The sequence below is a fragment of the Ranitomeya imitator genome, chromosome 4 (genome assembly GCF_032444005.1).
Source record: "Ranitomeya imitator isolate aRanImi1 chromosome 4, aRanImi1.pri, whole genome shotgun sequence".
Taxonomy (NCBI): domain Eukaryota; kingdom Metazoa; phylum Chordata; class Amphibia; order Anura; family Dendrobatidae; genus Ranitomeya; species Ranitomeya imitator.
In genome coordinates, this window is record NC_091285.1 from 259,592,836 (window position 1) to 259,619,076 (window position 26,241).

The window sequence follows — 26,241 nt, forward strand, 5'->3', positions numbered from 1 at the left end:
TCCGATTTACGGACTGAAAAAAACGGAGGTAAATCATGCGATTGTCATGCGATTTTTTTATCGCAACATCCGTATGACACCCGTATTGCTGTCTGATTTTTATGCACCGGTGTCCTCTGATAAGCCAGCAAATCAGTGTTGTGTACAGTAAAATCACACTGACAGATTAGAATAGAAAAGATAGAATAGACATATACACATAGAATAGAGAATATGAATATATATATATATATATATATATATATATATATATATATATATATATATATATATATATATATATATATATATACCGTATATACTCGAGTATAAGCCGACCCCCCTAATTTTGCCACAAAAAACTGGGAAAACTTATTGACTCGAGTATAAGCCTAGGGTGGAAATGCAGCATTTACCGGTGAATTTCAAAAATAAAAATAGATCATTATTTCCCCATAGCTGTGCCATATAGTGCTCTGCACCGTTCATATTTCCCCATAGCTGTGAAATATACGGTGCTCTGCACCATTCACTGTGCCCCATAGATGTGCCATATACGGTGCTCTGCACCGTTCACTGTGCCCCATAGATGTGCCATATACGGTGCTCCGCACCGTTCACTGTGCCCCATAGATGTGCCATATACGGTGCTCCGCACCGTTCACTGTGCCCCATAGATGTGCCATATACGGTGCTCTGCACCGTTCACTGTGCCCCATAGATGTGCCATATACGGTGCTCTGCACCGTTCACTGTGCCCCATAGATGTGCCATATACGGTGCTCTGCACCGTTCACTGTGCCCCATAGATGTGCCATATACGGTGCTCTGCACCGTTCATATTTCCCCATAGATGTGCTCCATATACGGTGCTCTGCACCGTTCACTGTGCCCCATAGATGTGCCATATACGGTGCTCTGCACCGTTCACTGTGCCCCATAGATGTGCCATATACGACGGTGCTCTGCACCGTTCACTGTGCCCCATAGATGTGCCATATACGGTGCTCCGCACCGTTCACTGTGCCCCATAGATGTGCCATATACGGTGCTCCGCACCGTTCACTGTGCCCCATAGATGTGCCATATACGGTGCTCTGCACCGTTCACTGTGCCCCATAGATGTGCCATATACGGTGCTCTGCACCGTTCACTGTGCCCCATAGATGTGCCATATACGGTGCTCTGCACCGTTCACTGTGCCCCATAGATGTGCCATATACGGTGCCCTGCACCGTTCACTGTGCCCCATAGATGTGCCATATACGGTGCCCTGCACCGTTCACTGTGCCCCATAGATGTGCCATATACGGTGCCCTGCACCGTTCACTGTGCCCCATAGATGTGCCATATACGGTGCTCTGCACCGTTCACTGTGCCCCATAGATGTGCCATATACGGTGCTCTGCACCGTTCACTGTGCCCCATAGATGTGCCATATACGGTGCTCTGCATCGTTCACTGTGCCCCATAGATGTGCCATATACGGTGCTCTGCACCGTTCATATTTCCCCATAGATGTGCCATATACGGTGCTCTGCACCGTTCACTGTGCCCCATAGATGCTCCACATAAATCTCTGCCGCCGCCGCTGCTGCTATAAAAAAAAAAAAAACACATACTCACCTCCCTTGATTGCAGCTCCCGGCGTCTCGTTCCGGTGCCTCCATCTTCCCGGCGTCTCTGCTCTGACTGATCAGGCAGAGGGCGCCGCGCACACTATATGCGTCATCGCGCCCTCTGCCTGAACAGTCAGAGCGCAGACGCCGGGAAGATGGAGGCGCCGGCCGGGAAGATGGAGCGACGCTCGGCGGCTGGAACGAGGACAGGTGAATATACTATACTTACCTAGTCCTGGCGATCCTCGCGCTGTCCCTCTGCCTGGTCTTCGGTGCTGCAGCTTCTTTCTCTATCAGCGGTCACCGGCACCGCTGATTAGAGGAATGAATAGGCGGCTCCACCCCTATGGGAGGTGGAGCCGCTTATTCATTTCTGTAATGAGCGGTCCCACGTGACTGCTGAAGAGGGGAAGAAGCTGCAGCACAGAAGACCGTGGGACGGCAGGGACAGCGCGAGGATCGCTGGGACTAGGTAAGTATGCCTCAGCGTCCTCACCCACCGACCCTGCCACCCACCTTGACTCGAGTATAAGCCGAGAGGGGCACTTTCAGCCCAAAATTTTGGGCTGAAAATCTCGGCTTATACTCGAGTATATACGGTGTATATACGGTGTATATACGGTGTATATACGGTGTATATACGGTGTATATATATATATATATATATATATATATATATATATATATATATATATTTTTTTTTTTTTTTTGTGTGTGTGTGTGTGTCTCAGTGATATATATATATATATATATATATATATATATATATATATATATATATATATATATATATATATATATATATATTTACATTTAATGCAGCGCTAGATAGTAGAAAAGCCAGGAGTTCATCTCCTTCCCAAGCCCGACAGGATATGAGACATGGTTTACATACAGTAAACCATTTCATATCCCTTACTTTATTACATATTCCCGACTACTAATGTAAGAAGTTTCTTTGTGTAAAACTTAGTGGCTCTGGCTGTGAAAATAAAGGGTTAAATCACGGAAAAAATTGGCGTGGGCAGATATTAATAGCCTAGAGAGGGACCATGGATATTGCCCCCCCAGCTAAAAAAAATCTGCCCCCAGCCACCCCAGAAAAGGCAAATCTGTAAGACACGCCTATTCTGGAACTTGACTACTCTCTTCCCACTCCCCTGTAGAGGTGGTAACAGAGGGTTAATGTCACCTTGCTATTGTAAGGTGACATTAAGCCAGGTTAATAATGGAGAGGCGTCAATAGGACACCTATCCATTATTAATCCAATACTAGTAAATGGTTAATAAAACACACACATTAGGAAAAAAGTATTTTAATGAAATAAAGGGTTGTAACAGTTTATTATACGCTCAATCCAATTGAAGACCCTTGTCACCTGAAACAAAGTTAAAATAAAAAAACAACAATAACCCATACCTCTCCAGGGTTACAGTCAAGTCCCACGATGTAAATCCATCTGAAGGGGTTAAATATTTTTACAGCCAGGAGCTCTGCTAATGCAGCTGTTGCCCCTGCTTGTAAAAACTGGGGAATGAATTGAAAGCAGGGGAACGTATCTACCTAGACTTGCGATGCTGTGCCCCCTGGCATTAAATATAAACTCTAGCATGAGAAAATATTCAGAAAAATTCCCATGCTCGAGATCATTATTAGTGAGGAATATGTAAAAAAAAAAAATAAGGGATATGAGATGGTTTACTGTATGTAAACCATGTCTCATATGTCGGTTTTGGGAAGGAGATAGCAAAAGCCGGCAATTGAATTACCGGCTTTTCTGCTATCTAGCGCTGTGTATGTATGTATGTATGTATGTATGTATGTATGTATGTATGTATGTATGTATGTATATATATACATACATACACACACACGCACTATGTTCCAAATTATTATGCAGATTACATTTTTCTCTGATTTTCCTAAATGGTCGGTGCAAATGACAGTCAGTCTAATAAAAGTCACCCGTTAGATTATACATCAAATTTTATTGAAGAAAGCTCCCAATGATAGCAGTATAATCTCCAAAATGAATAAAAACTCAAAATGCACTGTTCCAAATTATTAGGTACAGTAAAATTTCTAAACATTTGATGTTTTAAAGAACTGAAAATGCTCATTTGTGGAATTTGCAGCATTAGGAGGTCACATTCACTGAACAAAAAAGCTATTTAACTCCAAAACATCCTAACATGCCAAGTTACATGTTAACATAGGACACCTTCTTTGATATCACCTTCACAATTCTTGCATCTATTGAACTTGTGAGTTTTTGGAGAGTTTCTGCTTGTATTTCTGTGCATGAAGTCAGAATAGCCTTCCAGAGCTGCTGTTTTGATGTGAACTGCCTCCCACCCTCATAGATCTTTTGCTTGATGATACTCCAAAGGTTCTCTATAGGGTTGAGGTCAGGGGAAGATGGTGGCCACACCATGAGTTTATATCCTTTTATGCCCATAGCAGCCAATGACTCAGAGGTATTCTTTGCAGCATGAGATGGTACATTGTCATGCATGAAGATGATTTTGCTCCAGAAGGCACGTTTCTGCTTTTAGACCATGGAAGAAAGTTGTCAGTCAGAAACGCTATTTACTTTACAGAGGTCATTTTCACATCTTCAGGAAGCTTAAAGGGTCCCACCAGCTGTTTCCCCATGATTCCGGCCCAAAACATGATTTCTCCACCTCCTTGCTGACGTCGCAGCCTTGTTGGGACATGGTGGCCATCCACCAACCATCCACTACTCCATCCATCTGGACCATCCAGGGTTGCTCAACACTCATCAGTAAACAAGACTGTTTGAAAATTAGTCTTCATGTATGTCTGGGCCCACTGCAACCGTTTCTGTTCATGAACACTGTTTAGGGGTGGCCAAATAGTAAGTTTATGCACCACAGCAAGCCTTTGAAGGATCATACACCTTGAGGTTCGAGGGACTCCAGAGGTACCAGCAGCTTCAAATATCTGTTTGCTGCTTTGTGATGGTATTTTGGCAGCTGCTCTCTTAATCCAATGATTTTGTCTGGCAGAAACCTTCCTCATTATGCCTTTATCTGCATGAACTCTGTCTGTGCTGTTTCAGTCACAAATCTCTTCACAGTATGATGATCACAAAGTTTTTGTGAAGTATCTAATTTTTTCATACCTTGTCCAAGGCATTGCACTATTTAACGCTTTTCAGCAGCAGAGAGATCCTTTTTATTTCTCATATTGCTTGAAACCTTTGGCCTGCTTAATAATTTGGAACATCATCTTTAAGTAGTTTTCCTTTCATTAGAATCACCTGGAAAACTAATTATCACATGTGTTTAAGATTGATTTCAGTCATCTATTGAGCCCTGAGACACAATACCATCCACAAGATTATTTGAAAAACAAAACAATTAAATCCTTATGACACTTAAATCCAATTTGCATAATAATTTGGAACACTGTGTGTGTGTGTGTGTGTGTGTGTGTGTGTGTGTGTGTGTGTGTGTGTGTGTGTGTGTGTGTGTGTGTGTGTGTATAGATAGATAGATAGATTTTACTGTACACTGCGCTGAATTGCCGGCTTTTCAAAGGACACCGGTGCGTAAAAATCAGACAGAACACGCATGGTGCGAGTGGTGTGCGATTTTTTTCTTGTACCCATTGACTTACCTTGGCGAGTCTCGTCTGAGAATCGCAGCATGCTGCGATTTTTTTCTCAGTCCGATTTCGGCTGAGAAAAAAAAAAAAAAAAAAAAAAAAAAAATCGCAAACGAGATGACACCTATTGAAGAACATTGGTCCGAGTGCAATCCGATTTTTTATCGGATTGCACTCGTCTGATTTTCTCGCAAGTGGAAATGAGGCCTTAGAAGACAAAACTGGTCATGGGTGGAGAATATTTTAAGATAACAAATATGCAGTACTAACCTGTAATGCTCCTGCCACTTCTCCACCAGCCTTTGTGCTTCAGTAGTGACTTCCGATAAGTCTACACATAACCACTGCAGCCAATCACTGGCCTTAGAGGTTTTGTGCCATCTACCCTGTCAAAAACCAGTAGCCTAGCAACTGGCAGAAGTTGTCAATGTTTTGTAGAAGGGAAGTCACCGCTGAGGCACAAAGACTGACGGAAGTGGCAGAGAAGCTGGAACTGCTAATTTTATTATTTTAAAACCACTACCTACCAGTGAATGTATTTTTTTCTTCCCAGCATCATTCTTGTCATACTGTCTGGTATGGTAGCTCATCATCATTTAAAGTGGTCCTTCAGTCCAAACTAAAATATGACTATACAATTTGAATGTATGGTCCAAGAACCTGGTGCCCTCGTTATGAAGGTTTTGACTACTTGTTCTGCTGTTCTAGTTCTATAGAATTACAAAATGGCCACTGCAGTCCGTGACTGCTCTTTGGTCAGCATTCATAGAGCGCCAACTCCAAACAGAGGGAGACACTGAGTGGATGGACATTTGTGGCAAAAAACTCATAATCAACTATGCGTTGGGCCTAAATGACCAGAGAGAAATTTCAGTTTCTAAAAATGGATTTTAAAGGCGAGTCTTTTATGCGACAATTAGGAATCTCCAGATTAGAGCCAACATTTTGCATCTACTACAAAAAAAAAGAGGAAATTACTAAAAAGCTGACCCTAAAAGTAAATGTGAATCTTCATAATGCACAGACAACACCTTTCATATCACCTTTGAAAATCTGGCTATTAAAGAGGGGTCAACGCCTGGGATCTCCCTCCAGTCCCTTCAGGTACAAATGACAAAGTACTGAACAGACACTATCATTTAAAGGTCTGTCAGAAGGTTTTGGCTATGCAATCTGAGGGCAGCATGAGGTAGAGGCTAAGCACAGATTTCAGCAATGAGCCACTTATTAGGCTGTGTGCTATGGTTTCATTACAATGTGTATTTTATCAGATTTTAATACTACAGCTTGTGTGCATCCTGGTCCAACTCCACCCCACCACTGATTAGCAATTTACTTTTAATATGCAATGTACACAAAAATCTGCTAATCGGGTGTGTAGGCGGGGGCAGATTTCTGCTACATCGAAAAACTCTGATTGTGTCACTACTGCTGCACCCAATAAACTAAGTGATACATTGAATGGAATCAGGGTCTCTTTTCCTACATTATGCTGCTCGCAGGTGAGGTGGCAAAAATCTGCCAAATTTGAGGTGCAGAACATGGTCTACTCATACTACAGCTCTTAGCCAGTGGAGGAAACAAAAGAGTATACAGACATTACAGGAGGGGGATCACGGAGAATTCTTTTAGTGAGGTAAAACTTTCCCTGCCTGTTTTACCTCACAGAAAGAATCAGCTGTGATATGTGAATGGCTTACCTCTAATATTTTAAATGAACAGAAATAAGAGACGTTACCTGTGTGTCCTATAAGCTGCCCACATTAATGGAGACATGCCATTCTGATCCATCATATCTACATCCTGGAGCAAAAAGGTGATTACATGTTAAAGGGGCGTAAACAATTCTGAATCTGGCATTTCCAATCAACTACAACTTATCTGATGGATTCAGGAGATGGCCCCACAGCAATGACTGACGTTATCTCCTTACTACTGTGCATAGGGAAAGCAGTGCTACTGAATCTGGGAGCAGAATCAGCCAATAACCCAACAATTCAGACATCATATAGAAAGTAGAACATTGTCTGGACCCTTTAAATTCTTCATATTGTGATCTAACCTTCAAAACTCATTTTCTTGATTACCTTTAAAATAAACCTTTTAGAGCATCTCAAATTTAGTATTCCTTTACATTAGATTACACTTGTGTAATTGCAAGACCAAACTGAAATAGCCCCCTTTTTCCCCCTAAGACAATGAATTTCTAGAGCACAGTAAGGCTACATTCAGACTAGCGTTGTGCTAGTGTGCGTCGGGTTAGCGTCGGGCGACGCAGCGGCGACGCACGCGTCATGCGCCCCTATGTTTAACATGGAGGACGCATGCGTTTTTGTTTGTTGCGTTGTGCGACGCATGCGTCTTTTTTGCCGCAAGCGTCGGACCAAGAAAACGCAACAAGTTGCATTTTTCTTGCGTCCGATTTTCGGCAAAAAACGACGCACGCGTCGCAAAACGCAGCGTTTTTGCGTGCGTTTTGCCGTGTTTTTGCGTGCGTCGTGCGTTGCGTCGCCGACGCAGCGGCGCACAACGCTAGTCTGAACGTAGCCTTACAGTCATTGCAATGATAAACATGGAGAGGCCTTTTATGCCTTCTCTAAAAGGATGTGTTCGCCATCTGCTGGCCAAGAGACGTAACATCATTGTTGATTTTTTGAAGAAACCGCAATAATGATCTAATTTATTCTAGAGGAATTAACACCAGTATCCCCTCACAGTACAGCAAATGGGATATTGGGTTAGAATGTATAGCCATTTGCAGACTATATTCACATAGATATTTTGTGCAAAGAATTCAAATTTAATCTAGAATTGTAAATAAACCATAATATACATTTATTATATCGGCTACTTGCAAAACATATATGGCGTTAGGAATTCATCATATGCACTTGTTACTATGGCTCTAAATATATTTGCAAAAACAATGTGTAATTCAAGACCTAGATAAATAAACTCTACCTGTCCTTTTGCTATAAGATATGCCACAATTGAGGTATGCCCAAACTGGGCAGCTAGGTGAATACAGCTGCAGCCTTCTCCATCTATAAGTGAGGGGTCAGCGCCATATTTCGTCAACTGGACAACCATGGAGAGATGTCCCTGCCTGAAAAAAAACAAAAAAAACAACATGATATAGAAAAACTGAAGGAAAAATAAATGCAGAGACTTCAAATCTTCCTACTGAGTAATGGCTGTGTATAACTGTGCAGGAACATGGTCTGATCACACCACAACTCTTGAGCAGGGGACCAAGCAAAAGAGTATACAGACAGGACAGCAGGGGATCGTACCGTAGAGGTTTCTTATTACAAGATAAAACATTTTGCTGCCTTCTTTTAAACAGACTTCCTTAGAAAATTCCTTACGGGCAATGGCTTCTGCTGTGATGTCTGTATACTCTCTTTCTTCCTCTCCTGCACAGGAGATATGATATGATCAGACCAAGCCCCTACAGGGTGAGATATGGCCATTACACAGGACACAGCAGGGGCACATTTATAAGATTATTCAGCACAGGAACTTTTTTTTTTTTTTTTTACACACTGAATTTTGGAACTTATTATTATCCCAAGATGTATTAATTGAAATGCTGTAGGAAAACCAGGTTCTGGGTGAATCCTAGAGCTAGAGGTTCTGATTAGGAGCACCTGGCTAGCTATGACTACAACCAAGCTATGTGTCAGGTAGGGGAGCTGAGCAGTGTGAGGTACCAGTGAATGTGAGCACACCGAGTCTAAAGCAGGACCCGAATTGCTGCCTATGTGAGACCCCATTATTGCTTTGCCTTCAATGAAAAAATACTGATTTTAGTTTTTACTTTACTGCTGCAAAAAGGCCGTTTTCATTAAAACAACTGTGCAAAGTTATTGAGTTTAATAAACCTCACTCTGTTTTTGACAACAGTCGAGTGCATGCGTGAACTCTAGTGTCTACATGATAGCGTGAATCCCTACAATGTATTTTGTTCTTTGGACAACCCCTTTAAATTCAATTCAATTGGGCAGAGAAGATGTAAAGTAGAAATAGCCACAGTGATATCCATTGCCTACAATCAAACTATTTTGGCAAAGGTTGCTTTCATTTAGAAAAGTTCTCCCTTCATTTTATAGATGAGGTCTAACATTGATAACACTGGTCAATAGTGATGAGTGAGTGTACTCGTTACTCGGGTTTTCTTGAGCACGCTCGGGTAGTCTCCGAGTATTTGTAACTGCTCGGAAATTTCGTTTTCCTTGCCTCAGCTGCATGATTTACGGCTGCTAGCCAGCATGAATACATGTGAGTTGCCTGGTTGCTAGGGAATCCCCACATGTATTCAAGCTGTCTAGCAGCTGTAAATCATGCAGCTGAGGCGAGGAAAACAATCTCCGAGCAGTTACAAATACTCGGAGATCACCCGAGCAACGAGTATACTCACTCATCACTACTGGTCAAAACCAAAAAAACATCAGCAAAGGTAATATGTCTGTTTTATGGAGTTTGATGTGCTGAAAAAAATATGCTTAGTTTTGTTCTATCACAAAGTTTCTGAGATAGAAGGATGGTGGTGGCAGCAAGAACTGGTATGTGAGACTGACAGGAGACAGGCCTCTACAGGGATTTGAGCCCTGCCACAGGGAGATAGAAGAGAAGGCAGCGGACAAACACCATTGTGAGAGAATTTTCACTGCATTTCTGGGAGGGCAAGTTGCCTAAGATGGAAGAAAATAACTCTGCCACTGAGGTGTTCCTGAGTGAGAGAACCTGAAAGCAGCCAATATCACACTGAGAAACTGCCTGTCTGCAAATGTTCATCTGTAAGGAATAAGCTGACCAGTTTACCTCACAACTGTATATAGTTATCTACCACATTAAGGAGAAAAATGCCCTGACAGTGTATCAATCATCCGAATAGATTCTGCTATGTGTGTGGTTCTTTACACCAAAAGGCCAAGTACGTTCAATCAATCAGTGCGCAGGCTCCGGGAAAGGTCAGAGAGGCCCAGCACCTGCGCACTGCAGTACTTTGCTCTGCCCTCAACAGAGGGCCAGAGCCGCAGCGTGAAGACAAGAAGAGGACGTCATTGTAAGAAGATGGGAGGCGCTGGACCGGACCGCGACACCCATCGGACTGGACCGCAGCGGGACCGCCCCTGGGTGAGTATAATCTAACCTCTTTTTCTCATCTTTCAGGATACATCGGGGGTTATCTACAGCATTCCAGAATGCTGTAGATAAGCCCCTGATGCTGGTGGGCTTAGCTCACGTTCGATTTTGGGGGTGACAGGTTCCCTTTAAAGTAATGGAACACCGCTACCAGGGTTTTTGGAATGACTCAATGATGGCAGATTACTGTTGGAGGTTATATAGCGACAACCCTGAGAAATCGTACCAACGGCAGTCTAATGTCAAGCACTCTTAATTTCTGCTCATTTTGCGTGCAAAATTATTTTGGTTCAATAAAGACTTTTGTAAGGTGAAGCATTTTTTTCTGATATATAGATTACTGTTTTCTTAATGTCGCCAGTATATTTCCCATACCTTATAATAATAATGCTGCTCCATGGAAACTATACATGCTACAGAAAAACTATATACATTTTTTATATCAGGACAAAAAGATGATTCAGAAAAGTACAAAAGTCACCTGCGATGACTAAAAAAAAAATACACACATTAGGGTTATGTTATTGTGAAAAAAAGAAGACTCGTTAACAGTCTTCGCAACAGAGAGGGGCCAGAAGACCGTGGTGTCTGATTTCACATACTCCTGCACCGATTAGAAGCACTTCACCATATTAGGCCGGTTTCACACGTCAGTGTCTCCGGTATGTGAGGTGACAGTTTCCTCACGTACCGGAGACACTGACACACGTAGACACATAAAAATCAATGCATCTTTTCAGATGTCAGTGATTTTTTGCGGACCGTGTCTCCGTGTGCCAAACACGGAGACATGTCAGTGTTCGTGGGAGCGCACGTATTACACGGACCCATTAAAGTCAATGGGTCCGTGTAAAACACGTACCGCACACGTACGGACACGTTGTCCGTGTGCAGTCTGTGTGCCGTGCAGGAGACAGCGCTATATTAAGCGCTGTCCCCCCCACTGGTGCTGAATCAGCGATTCATATCATATAATAAAGATCTATCTTCCCCCTGTGCGCCCCCCCCCCCCCCCGTGTGCCCCCCCCCGTGTGCCGCCCCCCCTCGTGTGCCCCCCCCCCCGCCCCCCGTGAGGCTCATTTACAGTAATGAATATGTGGCTCCACCTCCCATAGGGGTGGAGCCGCATATTCATTACTGTAATCGGCGGCCCCACGTGACCGCATACAGGAGAAGCTGCGGCCAGGAGAGGAAGCAGCGCCGGCGAGGGAGCAAGCTGGGTGAGTATTTTCTGAACAGGAGTTTGGGGGCGCACAGGGGGTGGCGGGGCGGCGGGAAGATAGATCTTTATTTTAAACACTATTATTCATATCTTCCCTGCAGCAAACGCTGCTGCAGGGAAGATATGAATCGTGGATTCAGCACGATGCAGGGGACAGCGCTAAACTGTTACAGCTAGGGGGCGCCGTTTGTTCTCCCCAGGATGCACACAGAGGCGTGGTGAGGCCATGAGGGGGTGTTGTAGTCGCAGGTGTAGCTGTGATTACAAATTGTTAAAGGTTTTAGGGTATGTGTCCACGTTCAGGCTTGCTTCAGGATTTGGTCAGGATTTTACCTGCATAAAATCCTGACCAAATCTGCACCTGAGGTCACTGGCAGGTCACCTGCGGTGTTCTTGCGTGTTTTGCTCATTGTAACAACATGCTGCGTTCTGAAAAAGCGCGCCGCATGTGCGTTTTCGCGGCAAAAACACATGCGTTTTTACCTGCATAGAGGAGACGGGATTTCATTAAATCCTCTCCACTATGCTGTAACATCTGGACGCTGCGTTTTTGACGCTGTGGAAAAACGCAACGTCAAAAACACAGCATTTCCTGAACGTGGAAACATACCCTTAGAGTTGAGTCTGAGGAGTCTCAGGTGAGTCAGGGACAGAGTGAGGCCTGGCAGACCACAGCATACACAGTGGTGCTGCTGTCCATAATGACTGGTCACGGTTGTTGACAGGTCTTGTGGCCGGAGGTGAACTGGAGGTAGACTGCCCTGTGCCCGAAGGAAGGACTGGTGTGTGTCACAGCTGCAGACAGGAGGATGTCAAGGTCTATGTACGGCTGTGAGTAGAGACTGTGATACAGCGGAGCAGGACACCAATGGAACTAGTCAGAGGGGGACTAGCATGTGTAGTGACTGCAATATAAAGGATGCTGTTATGAACTGGTGTGAACTGAACGCTGAAGTTATATGCATTTGTGTGGATTGGAACCTTTTCTGTGTGAAAACAACACATTAAAGAGACTTATGTTTGAACTTTGTGGGTCACTGCCTCATCACTGGCTACCGATACACTACAGTGCACATTATCATGATTGTTATTTTCACTTATTGCTGTACGTCGGTCACTTGTTAGGTCTGGTTTGTGCATAGAGGAGGGACAGATAAGGGCTGATGTAGGAGCTCAGCAAGGTACGTGATCCCGGGATCTTCACCATTAGACGTAATCCGGTGAGCAGAGATAGCTAGGGCGCCCCTAGCTTTAGGAATAAAGAAGCCCCTTGACCCAGAATATGAGGCAACAGTGCCGTGACATTCGATTTACAAAGGAATCTAGTTTTCATGCAGTGAGGGATCTTGTGCCCCTTTCTCCAACTTGGGGGTTATTGCATCCATAGACTTTCCTGTAGCAGGGCTTCTTATAAAACTATCCTAAAGTTCCTTGAAGGGAATCTGTCACCACATTTTTACTATGGAATTTGAAGATAGCATGCTGTAGTGGTTAAAACACAGATTTCCGAGCTGCTTCTCTTATCAAGCTCCAGTGCTGTTTATTTGCAGTGATTGTTTTAGCACCAGCAGCTCATCATTGCTTGGACACAGCAGAGTGCCTTCTGGTCCGACTCAGTCCTCTCCTGTCATAAGCAGCACAGGGTCTATAGTCCTTGTACATGGAGAGCCTGATGTGGGCGGGGCTAGCTTTCTTAGCTCTGCTTCATTGCTAAATCTAAATATCCGATTGTGTCCGAACTGCTGCACCCAGTAAACTAAGTGATACAGCATTGGATTGGGGGTCTCTTTTCCTACATCATGCTGTTCTCAGATAAGGAAGCAAAAACCTAGTGACAGATTCCCTTTAAACCTAGCACTATTTGAGTTTATACACTCCTTGCAGTGGTGCTCAGCTTTTTTCTGTCAGAATGAATGGATCAGGTGCAGTCGCCACTCCATTCCAACAAAGAAATTCAGAGTGCCGGTCTCGGGTACAATGTGGATCCTAGGGGGCAGACCTCAGGCAATCCAAAAGTGATTGCTGATCCTTTGGATAAATGAACACTTTAAATGCTAAGAACCCTTTAAGGCAGAGAGAAGTCCCACTCTCCTTGATATGAACATCTTTTTTTATAAAGCTGCATTCCACCCGAGTGTAGATATTGCCATATAACAGTTAAAGAGGACCTGTTGCCAGGTCAAGAGTGGGCACTTTTTGATCTTACGTTATTCCTGCTGCCCTACTGGGCATTCTGTTTTTGTTTTTTTATCTGCCATACGGTTTCAGAGATCCGGGCCTTATTTAGGCTGTGTGCACACCTTCAGTATTTTTCGCATTTTTTTCGCTATAAAAACGCGATAAAAACTGTGAAAAAAACGCATCCATTAAGCATCCTATTAGAATGCAATCCGCAATTTTTGTGCACATGTGCGCAGCGGAATCGCATTCCGGAAAAAAACGCCACATGTTCATTCCTTGTGCGGAATCGCAGCGATTCCACACACATAGGAATGCATTGATCCGCTTACTTTCCACATGTGGCTATGCCCACCATGCAGGACGTAAGCGGATCATGTGCGATTGGTACCCAGGGTGGAGGAGAGGAGACTCTCCTCCAGGCCTTGGGAACCATATAATTGTTAAAAAAAAAGAATTAAAATAACAAATCATGATTTTCTCACCTTCCGGCGTCCCCGGCAGTCTTCCCGCTCCTCGCGATGCTCCCGTTCCCAGTGATGCTTTGCGGTAAGGACGTGGGTCTCGCGAGACCGCTATGTCATCTGGGGTCATTGCCGCTAGGCATTACTGGGAAAAGGAGCATCGCGAGGAGCGGGAACGCTGCGGGGGACGCCGGAAGGGGAGAATAATCACGATTCATTATTTTTTTATTATTATTTTTAACATTAGATCTTTTTACTATTGATGCTGCATAGGCAGCATCAATAGTAAAAAGTTGGTCACACTTGTCAAACACTATGTTTGACAAGTGTGACCAACCCATCAATCAGTTTTCCAAGCGATGCTACAGATCGCTAGGAATTCTGCACGCTAATTACGCTTGTAAAACGCTAGTGTTTAGCGGGAAAAAGCATGCCAATTCCGCATGCGTTTTGCCCGCGGCACAGTTGCGGAATTGCCGTGGAAATTTTTGCGGCAATTAGGGACGTGTGCACATAGCCTTAGTGATGGCCTTTACCAAGGGAGAATAGCTCACTACGTAATAATGCAGAGCAGCCTAAAAACACGGCCCTAGAGAATAAAACTGGAATGGAACTGTATGGCAGAATTAAAAGTTTTAAAAAAAACAACACACCAGGAGCAGTGGGAATAAAATGAGAGCAATTACCGGACACTTGACTTGGTGACAGGTCCTGTTTAAATAGACACTTAATGGTGGACACGGGCAATTAGGTTTCCTTTAGGCCCTTTCGGTTTTGTAGTGGCCGCCATTTTTTTTGTAAAACAGGAACATATAATAGACAGGACAGCCATTAACCCTACATCCCAAGAGGTGCATTGCTGTACAGAATATAATACACCAATAAGGCGTAACACTAAAGCCCCGACAGTCTGGAGCCTCCTTGTGCTTCTGTATGGATAGACCATGCAAAGAAGGTCTGTGACATCAGTATGGGGGTGTGACGGGGACAGCGCAGAAACAATGTAGTCATCTGGAGGGTGGCTTCCTGCAGAGCCATTGGCATGCTTCAACAAACAGTGGCTCACAAGGCAAACGGTGCCCCCCGGCTGCTACAGATGTAACAGTACACTCAGGGAGTCACCATAGAGTCACAGAGTGTAAGAGAAACACCGGAGAATGGAGCGTTAATAACAAACAGGAACACCAGCTCCAAGTATAGCAATGGTCTACAGAATCATTTCAGTGAGAAGTGTATAGTACCCCAAAGACGGCTTCCACCCCTTCTCTTCTCATCCAGCGGGATTGGGCATGTAGCATCTGCATTGGTGGCAGTACTCATGTGACCATAGGGCAGGATGGGCAGCTCTTGCCTCTGCATCCTGCCCAGGTCATACAAAAAGGTGACTGCTGCTCTCAATCACTGCCCTCAATAGTGACAAGTTGGTGGCACAGTGATCGGCTGCAGACATCATATGCCTATCTTGGCAAGAAAAACCCTAGAGACCAGTTTTTTATTTTTTTAAATTGTTGCATGCCAAAAAGGGGGGTGGGGGGATGTGGCAAAAAAAGATGACAACTATTGATAGTAAGACTGGTTGTGCTGCAAGCCAGCAAATTTCAGTTTCTGCTGACTTATTTCTTACTTGTCTGTCGTCACACAGCCACATTCACCATCACTACTTGGAATTTAGCATCTTAATGTTGCATAGGCAGAGCCATGATGTAGCTCTAGCCTTCACTGGAACCTTACCTGGTTGCCCAATGAAGGGGAGTGGAGTTTAGATCACCTCCAAGTTGGTCCACAATAGCACCTTTAGAGATGTAGAACCTGCAAATAAAGAAACATGATGGATTATCCATGCAAGACAAGCCACTTATTTATGTCCAATATTGGTATATGGTACCGCAGATGGGTATCCTTCCATTTGCTGGAGAAGACAGACTTGAGTAACTAGTTTCACATGGGCAGTGTAATACAGGCTCACGCCAGGAGAAAAGTGCAGCTTTTCAGCAACGGTAACATGTGATCATGGGTTTTTGGAGGATGGGTTTTCCTGATATATCAGCCTCATTAAGACGTTTAGGTACATTTACTACAAGCTTTGACTGTGAAAACTGATGTTTTTATGTTCCCAATAATAAAAAAAATGGATTCCATATCCAAACTCATCCCAAAACAGTATGCAGTATAAAATCAATCAGGAATGAACAATAAGGAAGCATTTTAAATGTTAAAGGGTTATTCTCCAAAAATCACATTATAGTCTTGTATTACGGTAATGTATGATGGCTCGGTGGTTCGCATAGTAGCCTTCCGGCACTTGGGTCCTGGGTTAAAAGCCCACCAAGAAATTTGTATTGTCTCCCCATGAGTGAATGGGTTTCCTGCAGATATTCCGGTTTCCTCCCACACTCCAAAGACATACCGATAGGAAATTTAGATTGTGAGTCCCAATGGGGGCAGCGATGGTGATGTCTATGACGCTACATAAGTGAGTAAAATGAATAAAAAATATTTATTCAGTTGTGCCTATATAACTCAGCCCTGTTTTGTACACATCACTTTCCATAAGATGTCCCTCTAGGCTCTATTTATTCTCTAGTTGCCATTGGAATCATCCAGCTGTAGTAACAATGCCCCTGGTTGATCATGTGCCGTGCAATCTCTCTCTGCTACCTTCCTACCAGCATAGTTCTGTGTATTTTACCTTTGGAATACACTCTATGTTCCTATATAATTCTTTGTTCTTGTACAGCACACTGACTGGCTAATTTTATCTCCTGCTATATTGCTAAGTATAGCTGTGTGTTTTTACATTTAGTTAATTTCTAGCAGTGTTCAACAACTCTTCTGCAATCTCTCACAATGATCTAGGCAGCAAAAAGCTGAGCTCTGTTTGTTGCCTGTGGCTAACGGATGAGCACTGATAAATTGCAAATGCTTCGCTGTTGATGCATATCGCAGAAGATAATCCTCTACCATATGCATCAACAGAGCAGCATGTGAAATTTCACGTCACTGAGATCTCAGCGGCCGGCAACAGAGACATCTTTGTTCTGCTCTGCCAACTAATTACAAGCTTCCTTGTAGAGCAGTTCATCAGAGTTGAGCTATCCTAGAAACCAGCTAACAATTACCGTATGTAAAAACACAGTTATACGGATTTAAAAGGAAGTAGATAAAATTGAATATAACATACACCTCATTGCTTATCCTTATTCTATATGTTTTGTTTTTTTTGTTGTTTTTTTTAAATGAGGTCAATTTAATGCAATCCACCCTAGGAAGGCAGCAGTCCGCGGCCGAAACGCGTAGTGGTTAAATAAAAGGTTTATTTGCCACTAATCTATTGCAGTGTGCTCTATAGCCATAGCGCTTCTTAAATTGACCACATTTTTTCTATAAAAAAAAAAGTTTACATTCCCTTGAGGGATTGTGGCTGGCATAGCTTGGGGTCATAGAGCTCATCTCCAGGCAACAGGACCTGAAGTGACGTCACATCCTGTGAAGTGGCATCATGTGACTGGACCCTGGGCCTGCGTGACCAGACCAGGAAGCACAGCACAGGAGTGGTCCCGGAGTAACAGTGCAGGAGAGCACGGAGAGGTCCGCTACCGGAATTGTGCAGGGGTGCACAACCCTTCCGTGTGAGAGGCTAATCCCCCACCTTCAATTGCAACATCCCAATCAAACCACCTGGTTCTTCTCATGCCGCGCTCTTCCATGTTTACTGCCTTATTCTATATGATCACATGCATTGATGGTGCATTCTGCAGAACAAGTATACACCCGGTACACAGACTGGAGGAATATATTCTGGCGATTCTCAAGCCTGTTGATAGTAGGCTTCCCCTGTATTTATGACATGACGACTTTCCTTGCTGAGAATCCATGTGACAAGGATTCTGCCTTTACGAAGCTCTACTCACTTCACCAGATCTATCCTATTGTTGATGGCAGCCCAATGAAGCAGAGTAACATTCTCTTTGTCAGGTTGTCGCACATCATAGCCCGCATCCACTAGCTCTCTGCAACGCTCATATATTCCATATCTGAGGAAAAGACAGAAGAAAAAAAAAAATCATACAAATACTAATAGTATCGGAAAGCATTAAAATGCACCATGTACAGGATCATGTAGAGTTTTGTGCCTTTTGGTCTTAATTGCATGTAAAGGGGTTTTCCAGGCTTCCAATATTGATGACTTATCCTTAGGACCCCTGACACCCCCACAGATCAGCTGTTATCAGCCCCATTCACAGGTATGCAGCTGTACTCCTACTCAAGAGAATGACTGGTGGAACCAAGTACAGGCGCTCGGTGCTTCACGGAGGGGGTCAATCATTTATATACGGTGCTTCATGGAGGGGGTCAATCATTTATATACGGTGCTGCACGGAGGGGGTCAATCATTTATATACACCTTCCCGCCTGCTTATTTTTCAGCCATCTCCACCCCTCTCTGGACCTATGAAGCCAGAACTGTCAATCAAAGGAAAGGGTGGAGATAGAGGGAAAACAATCAGGTGGGGAGGTGTATAGAAATGTTTGGCCACACCATGAAGCACGTTAGTTTGAGCAGTCATTCTGTGCTGACCGTCCCTTTAACTCTGTAGCCGAATGAGGAGAAGCAGATAGAGCTAAATACACCATGTAGAATAGTAGATGGCCTCATTTCACCATGCTGACTTCACTGCTAAGTTCCAGTGAGTAGGCCTATAGACCCACTATAATCCAATTAAATAGACTAGGGGTACCGTCACAAAGTGGCATTTTGATAGCTACGACGGCACGATCCGTGACGCTCCAGCATCGTAACAATATCGCTCCAGCGTCGTAGACTGCTGTCACACTTTGCAATGTACGACGCTGGAGCGATAATTTCATGACGTATGTGCGAAGTAGAAGGCGTTGGTTACTATGCGCACATCGTATACAATATCGTGCACACCTTTGTTACACCATGCGATCATGCCGCCACAGCGGGACACTAGACGAAAGAAAGAAAGTTTCAAACGATCTGCTACGACGTACGATTCTCAGCGGGGTCCCTGATCGCAGGAGCGTGTCAGACACAGCGAGATCGCTGGAACGTCACGGATATATCGCTGGAACGTCACGAATCGTGCCGTCGTAGGGATCAAAATGCCACTGTGTGACGGTACCCTAAGATCAGTGAGGGATCCGGTAAAAAGGAAGCCATGAGATCACTGGAAGCTGTGCCCAAGATTGTACTTGAAACCAATGGAAACCTTGAAAAGTGAGCAAGGTATCTCTCTTACTTACTGTGTGGCTTTGACGATATCCCACGTACTATAGTCATCCATGTGGCTTTTACGTCCCATTGATTCAGTGCTGTAACCATGATTGTAGTGGCCCTGAGTCTTGATTTCCTGGAAGAGATAATTACTAATTTTAGAGCACTCGAAAACTATAAAATGGAATCGGTCATCAAGTTTATGGTGTTCCATCAGACAGCAATATTCAGGGCAGAGACCCTGATTCCAGCTCTGTGATTTACTGGGCTTCTTGCTGTAGTTTCAGTTACTTTATCTGCTGCATCTCTGCTTCTACTTCCAAATGTTAAGTTCTGCCATGTAGTGTTCAATATTCATGAGCTCTGGCTATCCCCGAACGCCACTGATAGGCTGTTTTCTGCCTCTGCACTGTGTAGAAAAACTACTCAAGTTACCAAATCTTAGGACAAAGAAGGCACATATGCTATACATATATTTAAAATATTACTTTACATATTTTATGTAGATTTACAATAAAGGTAAAAATAAGCCGGGATATTTCCCAGATGTAGCCCCAAGGGGCCCCTTGGAAATAGCGAAATGACGTTGTCAGGGTGCAGATTCCATTTCATGGCTGGAAGTACAATTAAATGGCACTTTAGAGACAAGGCACCTCACACCGATCTTGTTACTCACCTTAGGGATTCAAGGATAAAATCAACTAGAGGTGGCGGAACTGTCACAGGGGCTCCTGCACTTTCATTTACATGTACACAGAGTTCTGGGCCTTTCTCATCTTTAGGGATAGTCTTCTTTTGTACAATTCATATTTGTGCATCTGACTTGTCATCTAATGTACACTCATATGTAACAGCTTGCATGTTATTGGTTTGCTACATCTGGGAAATCCCTGCTTATATAGATTTAATATAAAGAATGAGTATTTTAAATATAGGTATAGCATATGTGCCTTCTTTGCCCTGAGATTTGGCATCTTGGATAGCGTTTTCTGATTGTTACGGAGGTCTATGTATCTACCTTTGGGACAAAGCTTGTTTATGCACTCTGTAGGCAGAAAACTGTCAATCAATAATATGGGCAGGACAACCCAGATCTCACAATTGAGAAAACTAGCAGAGCCGCAGAAGACAAAACATTAATATTACCAAAACTATAGCAAGTAACCCAGAGCTGTAATCAGGGTCTCTATTCCCATTTTCCGCTGCCCTCAGATTAGGAAGCATAAACTTGGCAACAATTTCCCTTTAAGCAGGTTTTTTTTTTTTTTGCTGTTTGAAGTTCGCAAACACAAATTAAAAAATAAAATACACAAAAAACATTATTTCCCTTCTGTATAATTGAGTTGGAGTTTTATGAATCGGATAAAAATATGACACTCCCTTACTATGAATCAAAGGTCTGGTATAAGAGATTACCGTAAAGCTTTGGTATGCAGAAGAGGAAACTCCTATGATAAAGTGAAATATTCCTAAGACTGATGTTCTAGATGTCGAAAGCAACTGCTTAATGCAATCCAAATACACCCTCAGATATGAAACATGCTGCCCCCATTCATCAAGGCAATTTAGACAAAATGTTACTATTGGAGTTTTCAAGGCAGTTTCTCCTAGCTCTGCCAAAATGAGAGAAGCTTATAAGGAACGGCACAAGGCAGGGAGGGGCGAGACGCTGCAGTTCGTCTTATTCATGAAAAACTATGGCATTTTTTACATCAGAAATCTTATTCCAGTCCCTGACTGGAGTTCCAGATTCTTCCAGAAGGGTGGCTTATTTTCCAGTCCTCTCTGTCAATGGAGCAGGACTTCCATCGTCATTTTGATTGACAGCCGGATCTCCGCTGCCTAACGGGGGAAACAGCTGTCAGTCACAATGACATCAAAAGTCCTGCCCCATCACGTCAGCAGAGACTAGCTATGTGCTAGGGACGAACAGCGCCCAGCACAACAGGCAGAAAAGTTGCAATTACTGTACCATCCTGTTCGTGCTTAGGTACATTTTTATTAATTGTATAAAGTCCCTTATACCCCCTCCCCCTTTAAGAAAAGTTGAACTTGATGGACCTACAGTCATGGCCAAAAGTATTGACACCCCTGCAATTCTGCCAGATAATACTCATTTTCTTCCTGAAAATGATTGCAAACTCAAATTCTTTGGTATTATTATCTTCATTTAATTTGTCTTAAATGAAAAAACACAAAAAGAATTGTCCTAAAGCCAAATTGGATATAATTCCACACCAAACATAAAAAAGGAGGTGGACAAAAGTATTGGCACTGTTGGAAAAATCATGTAATGCTTCTCTAATTTGTGTAATTAACAGCACCTGCAAAGGTACCGTCACATTTAGCGACGCTCCAGCGATATACACAACGATCCGACCTAAACTAGATCGCTGGAGCGTCGCTGTTTAGGTCGCTGTAGAGACGTCAAACACAGCAACTCCAGAACGATGCAGGAGCTCAGTGTGAAGGTACCTTAACCCCTTAGCGACCGCCGATACGCCTTTTAACGGCGGCCGCTAAGGGTACTTAAACCACAGCGCCGTTAATTAACGGCGCTGTGGAAAAAGTCCATAGCGCCCCCCAGAGGCCGATTTTCTCCGGGGTCTCGGCTGCCGAGGGTAGCCGAGACCCCAGAGAACATGATTCGGGGGTTTTTTTAACCCACCCCGCATTTGCGATCGCCGGTAATTAACCGTTTACCGGCGATCGCAAAAAAAAAAAAAAAAAAAAAAAAAAGCGATCTCTTTTTAATTTCTTTGTCCTCCGATGTGATCGCACATCGGAGGACAGAGAATAGGGGTCCCAGGTGGCCCCCCAATACTCACCTAGCTCCCCCGATGCTCCTCGTGTCTCCTGGTGGGCGCCGCCATCTTCAAAATGGCGGGCGCATGCGCAGTGCGCCCGCCGGCCGGCACCGGGAGAATCTTTGGGGTCTCGGCTGCCGGGGGTAGCCGAGACCCCAAAGAGCATGGTCGGGGTCGGTATTACCGACCCCTGTTTTGCCATCGCCGGTAATTAACTGTTTACCGGCGACCGCAAAAAAAAAAAAAAAAGTAAAGTGTAATTCTCTGTCCTCTGATGTGATCGCACATCAGAGGACAGAGAAATAGGGGGATTCGGGGACCCTAGCATACTCACCTAGGTCCCTGGATCCTCTTGCTCCTCCTCCTGGCCGCCGGCAGAAGAACATGGCGGACGCATGCCCAGTGCGCCCGCCATCTGTCTCCATCTGCCGGCCGTCAGGAGAACAGCAGTTGGGGCTAAAATTAGGGGTAGGGTTAGGGGTAGGGTTAGGGGTAGGGCTAGGGTTGGGGCTAAATTTAGGGTTAGGGTTGGGGCTAAACTTAGGGTTAGGCTTCTTTCACACTTACGTCGGTACGGGGCCGTCGCAATGCGTCGGCCCGACATACCGACGCACGTTGTGAAAATTGTGCACAACGTGGGCAGCAGCTGTAGTTTTTCAACGCATCCGCTGCCCAATCTATGTCCTGGGGAGGAGGGGGCGGAGTTACGGCCACGCATGCGCGGTCAGAAATGGCGGATGCGACGTACAAAAAAACGTTTCATTGAACGTTTTTTTGTGCCGACGCTCCGCCAAAACACAACTGATCCAGTGCACGACGGACGCGACGTGTGGCCATCCGTCACGATCCGTCGGCAATACAAGTCTATGGGCAAAAAACGCATCCTGCGGGCACATTTGCAGGATCCGTTTCTTGTCCAAAACGACGGATTGCGACGGAATGCCAAACGACGCAAGTGTGAAAGTAGCCTTAGGGCTAGGGTTAGGGTTGGGGCTAAAGTTAGGGTTAGAGCTGGGATTAGGGTTAGGGTTTGGATTAGGGTTGGTATTAGGGTTACGCTTGGGATTAGGGTTAGGTTTGGGATTAGGGTTAAGGTTAGGGTTGTGATTAGGGGTGTATTGGGATTAGGGTTAGGTTTGAGGTTAGGGTTGAGATTAGGATTAGGGGTGTGTTGGATTTAGGGTTTTGATTAGGGTTATGGTTAGGGTTGACATTAGGGTTGTTTTGGGGTAAGGGTTGTGATTATCGTTAGGGTTAGTGATTAGGATTATGGATAAGGTTGGGATTAGGGTTAGGGGTGTGTTGGGGTTAGGGTTGGAGCTAGAATTGGGGGGGTTTCCACTGTTTAGGTACATCAGGGGGTCTCCAAACACGACAGCCAATTTTGCGCTCAAAAAGTCAAATGGTGCTCCCTCCCTTCCGAGCTCTGCCGTGCGCCCAAACAGTGGTTTACCCCCACATATGGCGCATCAGCGTACTCGGGATAAATTGGACAACAACTATTGCAGTCCAATTTCTCCTGTTACCCTTGTGAAAATAAAAATTTGGTGGCTAAAAAATCTTTTTTGTGGAAAAAAAAAATATTTTGTATTTTCACGGCTCTGCATTATAAACTTCTGTGAAGCACTTGGGCATTCAAGGTTCTCACCACACATCTAGATAAGTTCCATGGGGGGTCTAGTTTCCAAAATGGGGTCACTTGTGGGGGATTTCTACTGTTTAGGCACATCAGGGGCTCTCCAAACACGACATGGCGTCCGATCTCAATTCCAGCCAATTCTACATTGAAAAAGTAAAACGGCACTCTTTCTCTTCCAAGCTCTGCGGTGCGCCCAAACAGTGGTTTACCCCCACATATTGGGTATCGACGTACTCAGGAGAAATTGCACAACAACTTTAGTGGTCTAATTTCTCCTGTTACCCTTGTGAAAATAAAAATTTGTGGGCAAAAAGATCATTTTTGTAGAAAAAATGCAATTTTTTTTTTTCACGGCTCTACGTTATAAACTTCTGTGAAGCACATGGGGGTTCAAAGTGCTCGCCACACATCTAGATAAGTTCCTTAAGGGGTCTAGTTTCCAAAATGGTGTCACTTGTGGGGGGTTTCCACTGTTTAGGCACATCAGGGGCTCTCCAAACGCGACATAGCGTCCAATCTCAATTCCAGCCAATTCTACATTGAAAAAGTAAAACGGCACTCCTTCTCTTCCAAGCTCTGCGGTGCGCCCTAACAGTTGTTTACCCCCACATATTGGGTATCAGCGTACTCAGGAGAAATTGCATAACAAAATTTATGGTTACATTTCTGTTTTTACACTTGTGAAAATAAAAAAAATGGTTCTGAATTAAGATGTTTGCAAAAAAAAGTTAAATGTTCATTTTTTCCTTCCACATTGTTTCAGTTCCTGTGAAGCACGTAAAGGGTTAATAAACTTCTTGAATGTGGTTTTGAGAACCTTGAGGGGTGTAGTTTTTAGAATGGTGTCACACTTCATTATTTTCTATCATATAGACCCCTCAAAATGACTTCAAATGTGATGTGGTCCCTAAAAAAAAAATGGTGTTGCAAAAATGAGAAATTGCTGGTCAACTTTTAACCCTTATAACTCACTAACAAAAAAATATTTTGTTTCCAAAATTGTGCTGATGTAAAGTAGACATGTGGGAAATGTTATTTATTAACTATTTTTCGTGACATATCTCTCTGATTTAAGGGCATCAAAATACAAAGTTTGAAAATTGCAAAATTTTAAAAATTTTCGCCATATTTCCGTTTTTTTCATAAATAATCGCAAGTAATATCGAAGAAATGTTACCACTAACATGAAGTACAATATGTCACGAAAAAACAATCTCAGAATCAGCGGGATCCGTTGAAGCGTTCCAGAGTTATAACCTCATAAAGTGACAGTGGTCAGAATTGCAAAAATTGGCCTGGTCATTAAGTACCAAATTGGCTCTGTCACTAAGGGGTTAACTTACCTGTGGCACCTAACAGGTGTTGGCAATAACTAAATCACACTTGCAGCCAGTTGACATGGATTAAAGTTGACTCAACCTCTGTCCTGTGTCCTTGTGTGTACCACATTGAGCATGAAGAAAAGAAAGAAGACCAAAGAACTGTCTGAGGACTTGAGAAACCAAATTGTGAGGAAGCATGAGCAATCTCAAGGCTATAAGTCCATCTCCAAAGACCTGAATGTTCCTGTGTCTACCGTGCGCAGTGTCATCAAGAGGTTTAAAGCCCCTGGCACTGTGGCTAACCTCCCTAGATGTGGACGGAAAAGAAACATTGACAAGAGATTTCAACGCAAGATTGTGCGGATGTTGGATAAAGAACCTCGACTAACATCCAAACAAGTTCAAGCTGCCCTGCAGTCCGAGGGTACAACAGTGTCAACCCGTACAATCTGTCGGCTTCTGAATGAAAAGGGACTGTATGGTAGGAGACCCAGGAAGACCCCACTTCTTACCCCGAGACATAAAAAAGCCAGGTTGGAGTTTGCCAAAACTTACCTGAAAATGCCTAAAAGGTTTTGGAAGAATGTTCTCTGGTCAGATGAGACAAAAGTAGAGCTTTTTGGACAAAGGCATCAACATAGAGTTTACAGGAGAAAAAAAGAGGCATTCAAAGAAAAGAACACGGTCCCTACAGTCAAACATGGCGGAGGTTCCCTGATGTTTTGGGGTTGCTTTGCTGCCTCTGGCACTGGACTGCTTGACCGTGTGCATGGCATTAGGAAGTCTGAAGACTACCAACAAATTTTGCAGCATAATGTAGGGCCCAGTGTGGGAAAGATGGGTCTCCCTCAGAGGTCATGGGTCTTCCAGCAGGACAATGACCCAAAACACACTTCAAAAAGCACTAGAAAATGGTTTGAGAGAAAGCACTGGAGACTTCTAAGGTGGCCAGCAAAGAATCCAGACCTGAATCCCATAGAACACCTGTGGAGA

The 26,241-nt window shown here is 43.9% G+C and overlaps 1 protein-coding gene across 1 annotated transcript in view; it reads right to left on the reverse strand.

Annotated features, from left to right (window-relative positions):
• The window catches only part of ZDHHC17 (zinc finger DHHC-type palmitoyltransferase 17), a 71,838-nt gene that overhangs the window by 35,544 nt on the left and 10,053 nt on the right, over positions 1-26,241 (reverse strand). Inside the window, exons 2-6 of the mRNA XM_069764549.1 lie at positions 19,510-19,616; positions 18,153-18,275; positions 15,973-16,050; positions 8,191-8,335; positions 6,968-7,032 (exon numbers count right to left, since the gene is read on the reverse strand). Coding sequence (XP_069620650.1) covers positions 6,968-7,032; positions 8,191-8,335; positions 15,973-16,050; positions 18,153-18,275; positions 19,510-19,616 — 518 coding nt within the window. The remainder of the gene's footprint in view (positions 1-6,967; positions 7,033-8,190; positions 8,336-15,972; positions 16,051-18,152; positions 18,276-19,509; positions 19,617-26,241) is intronic.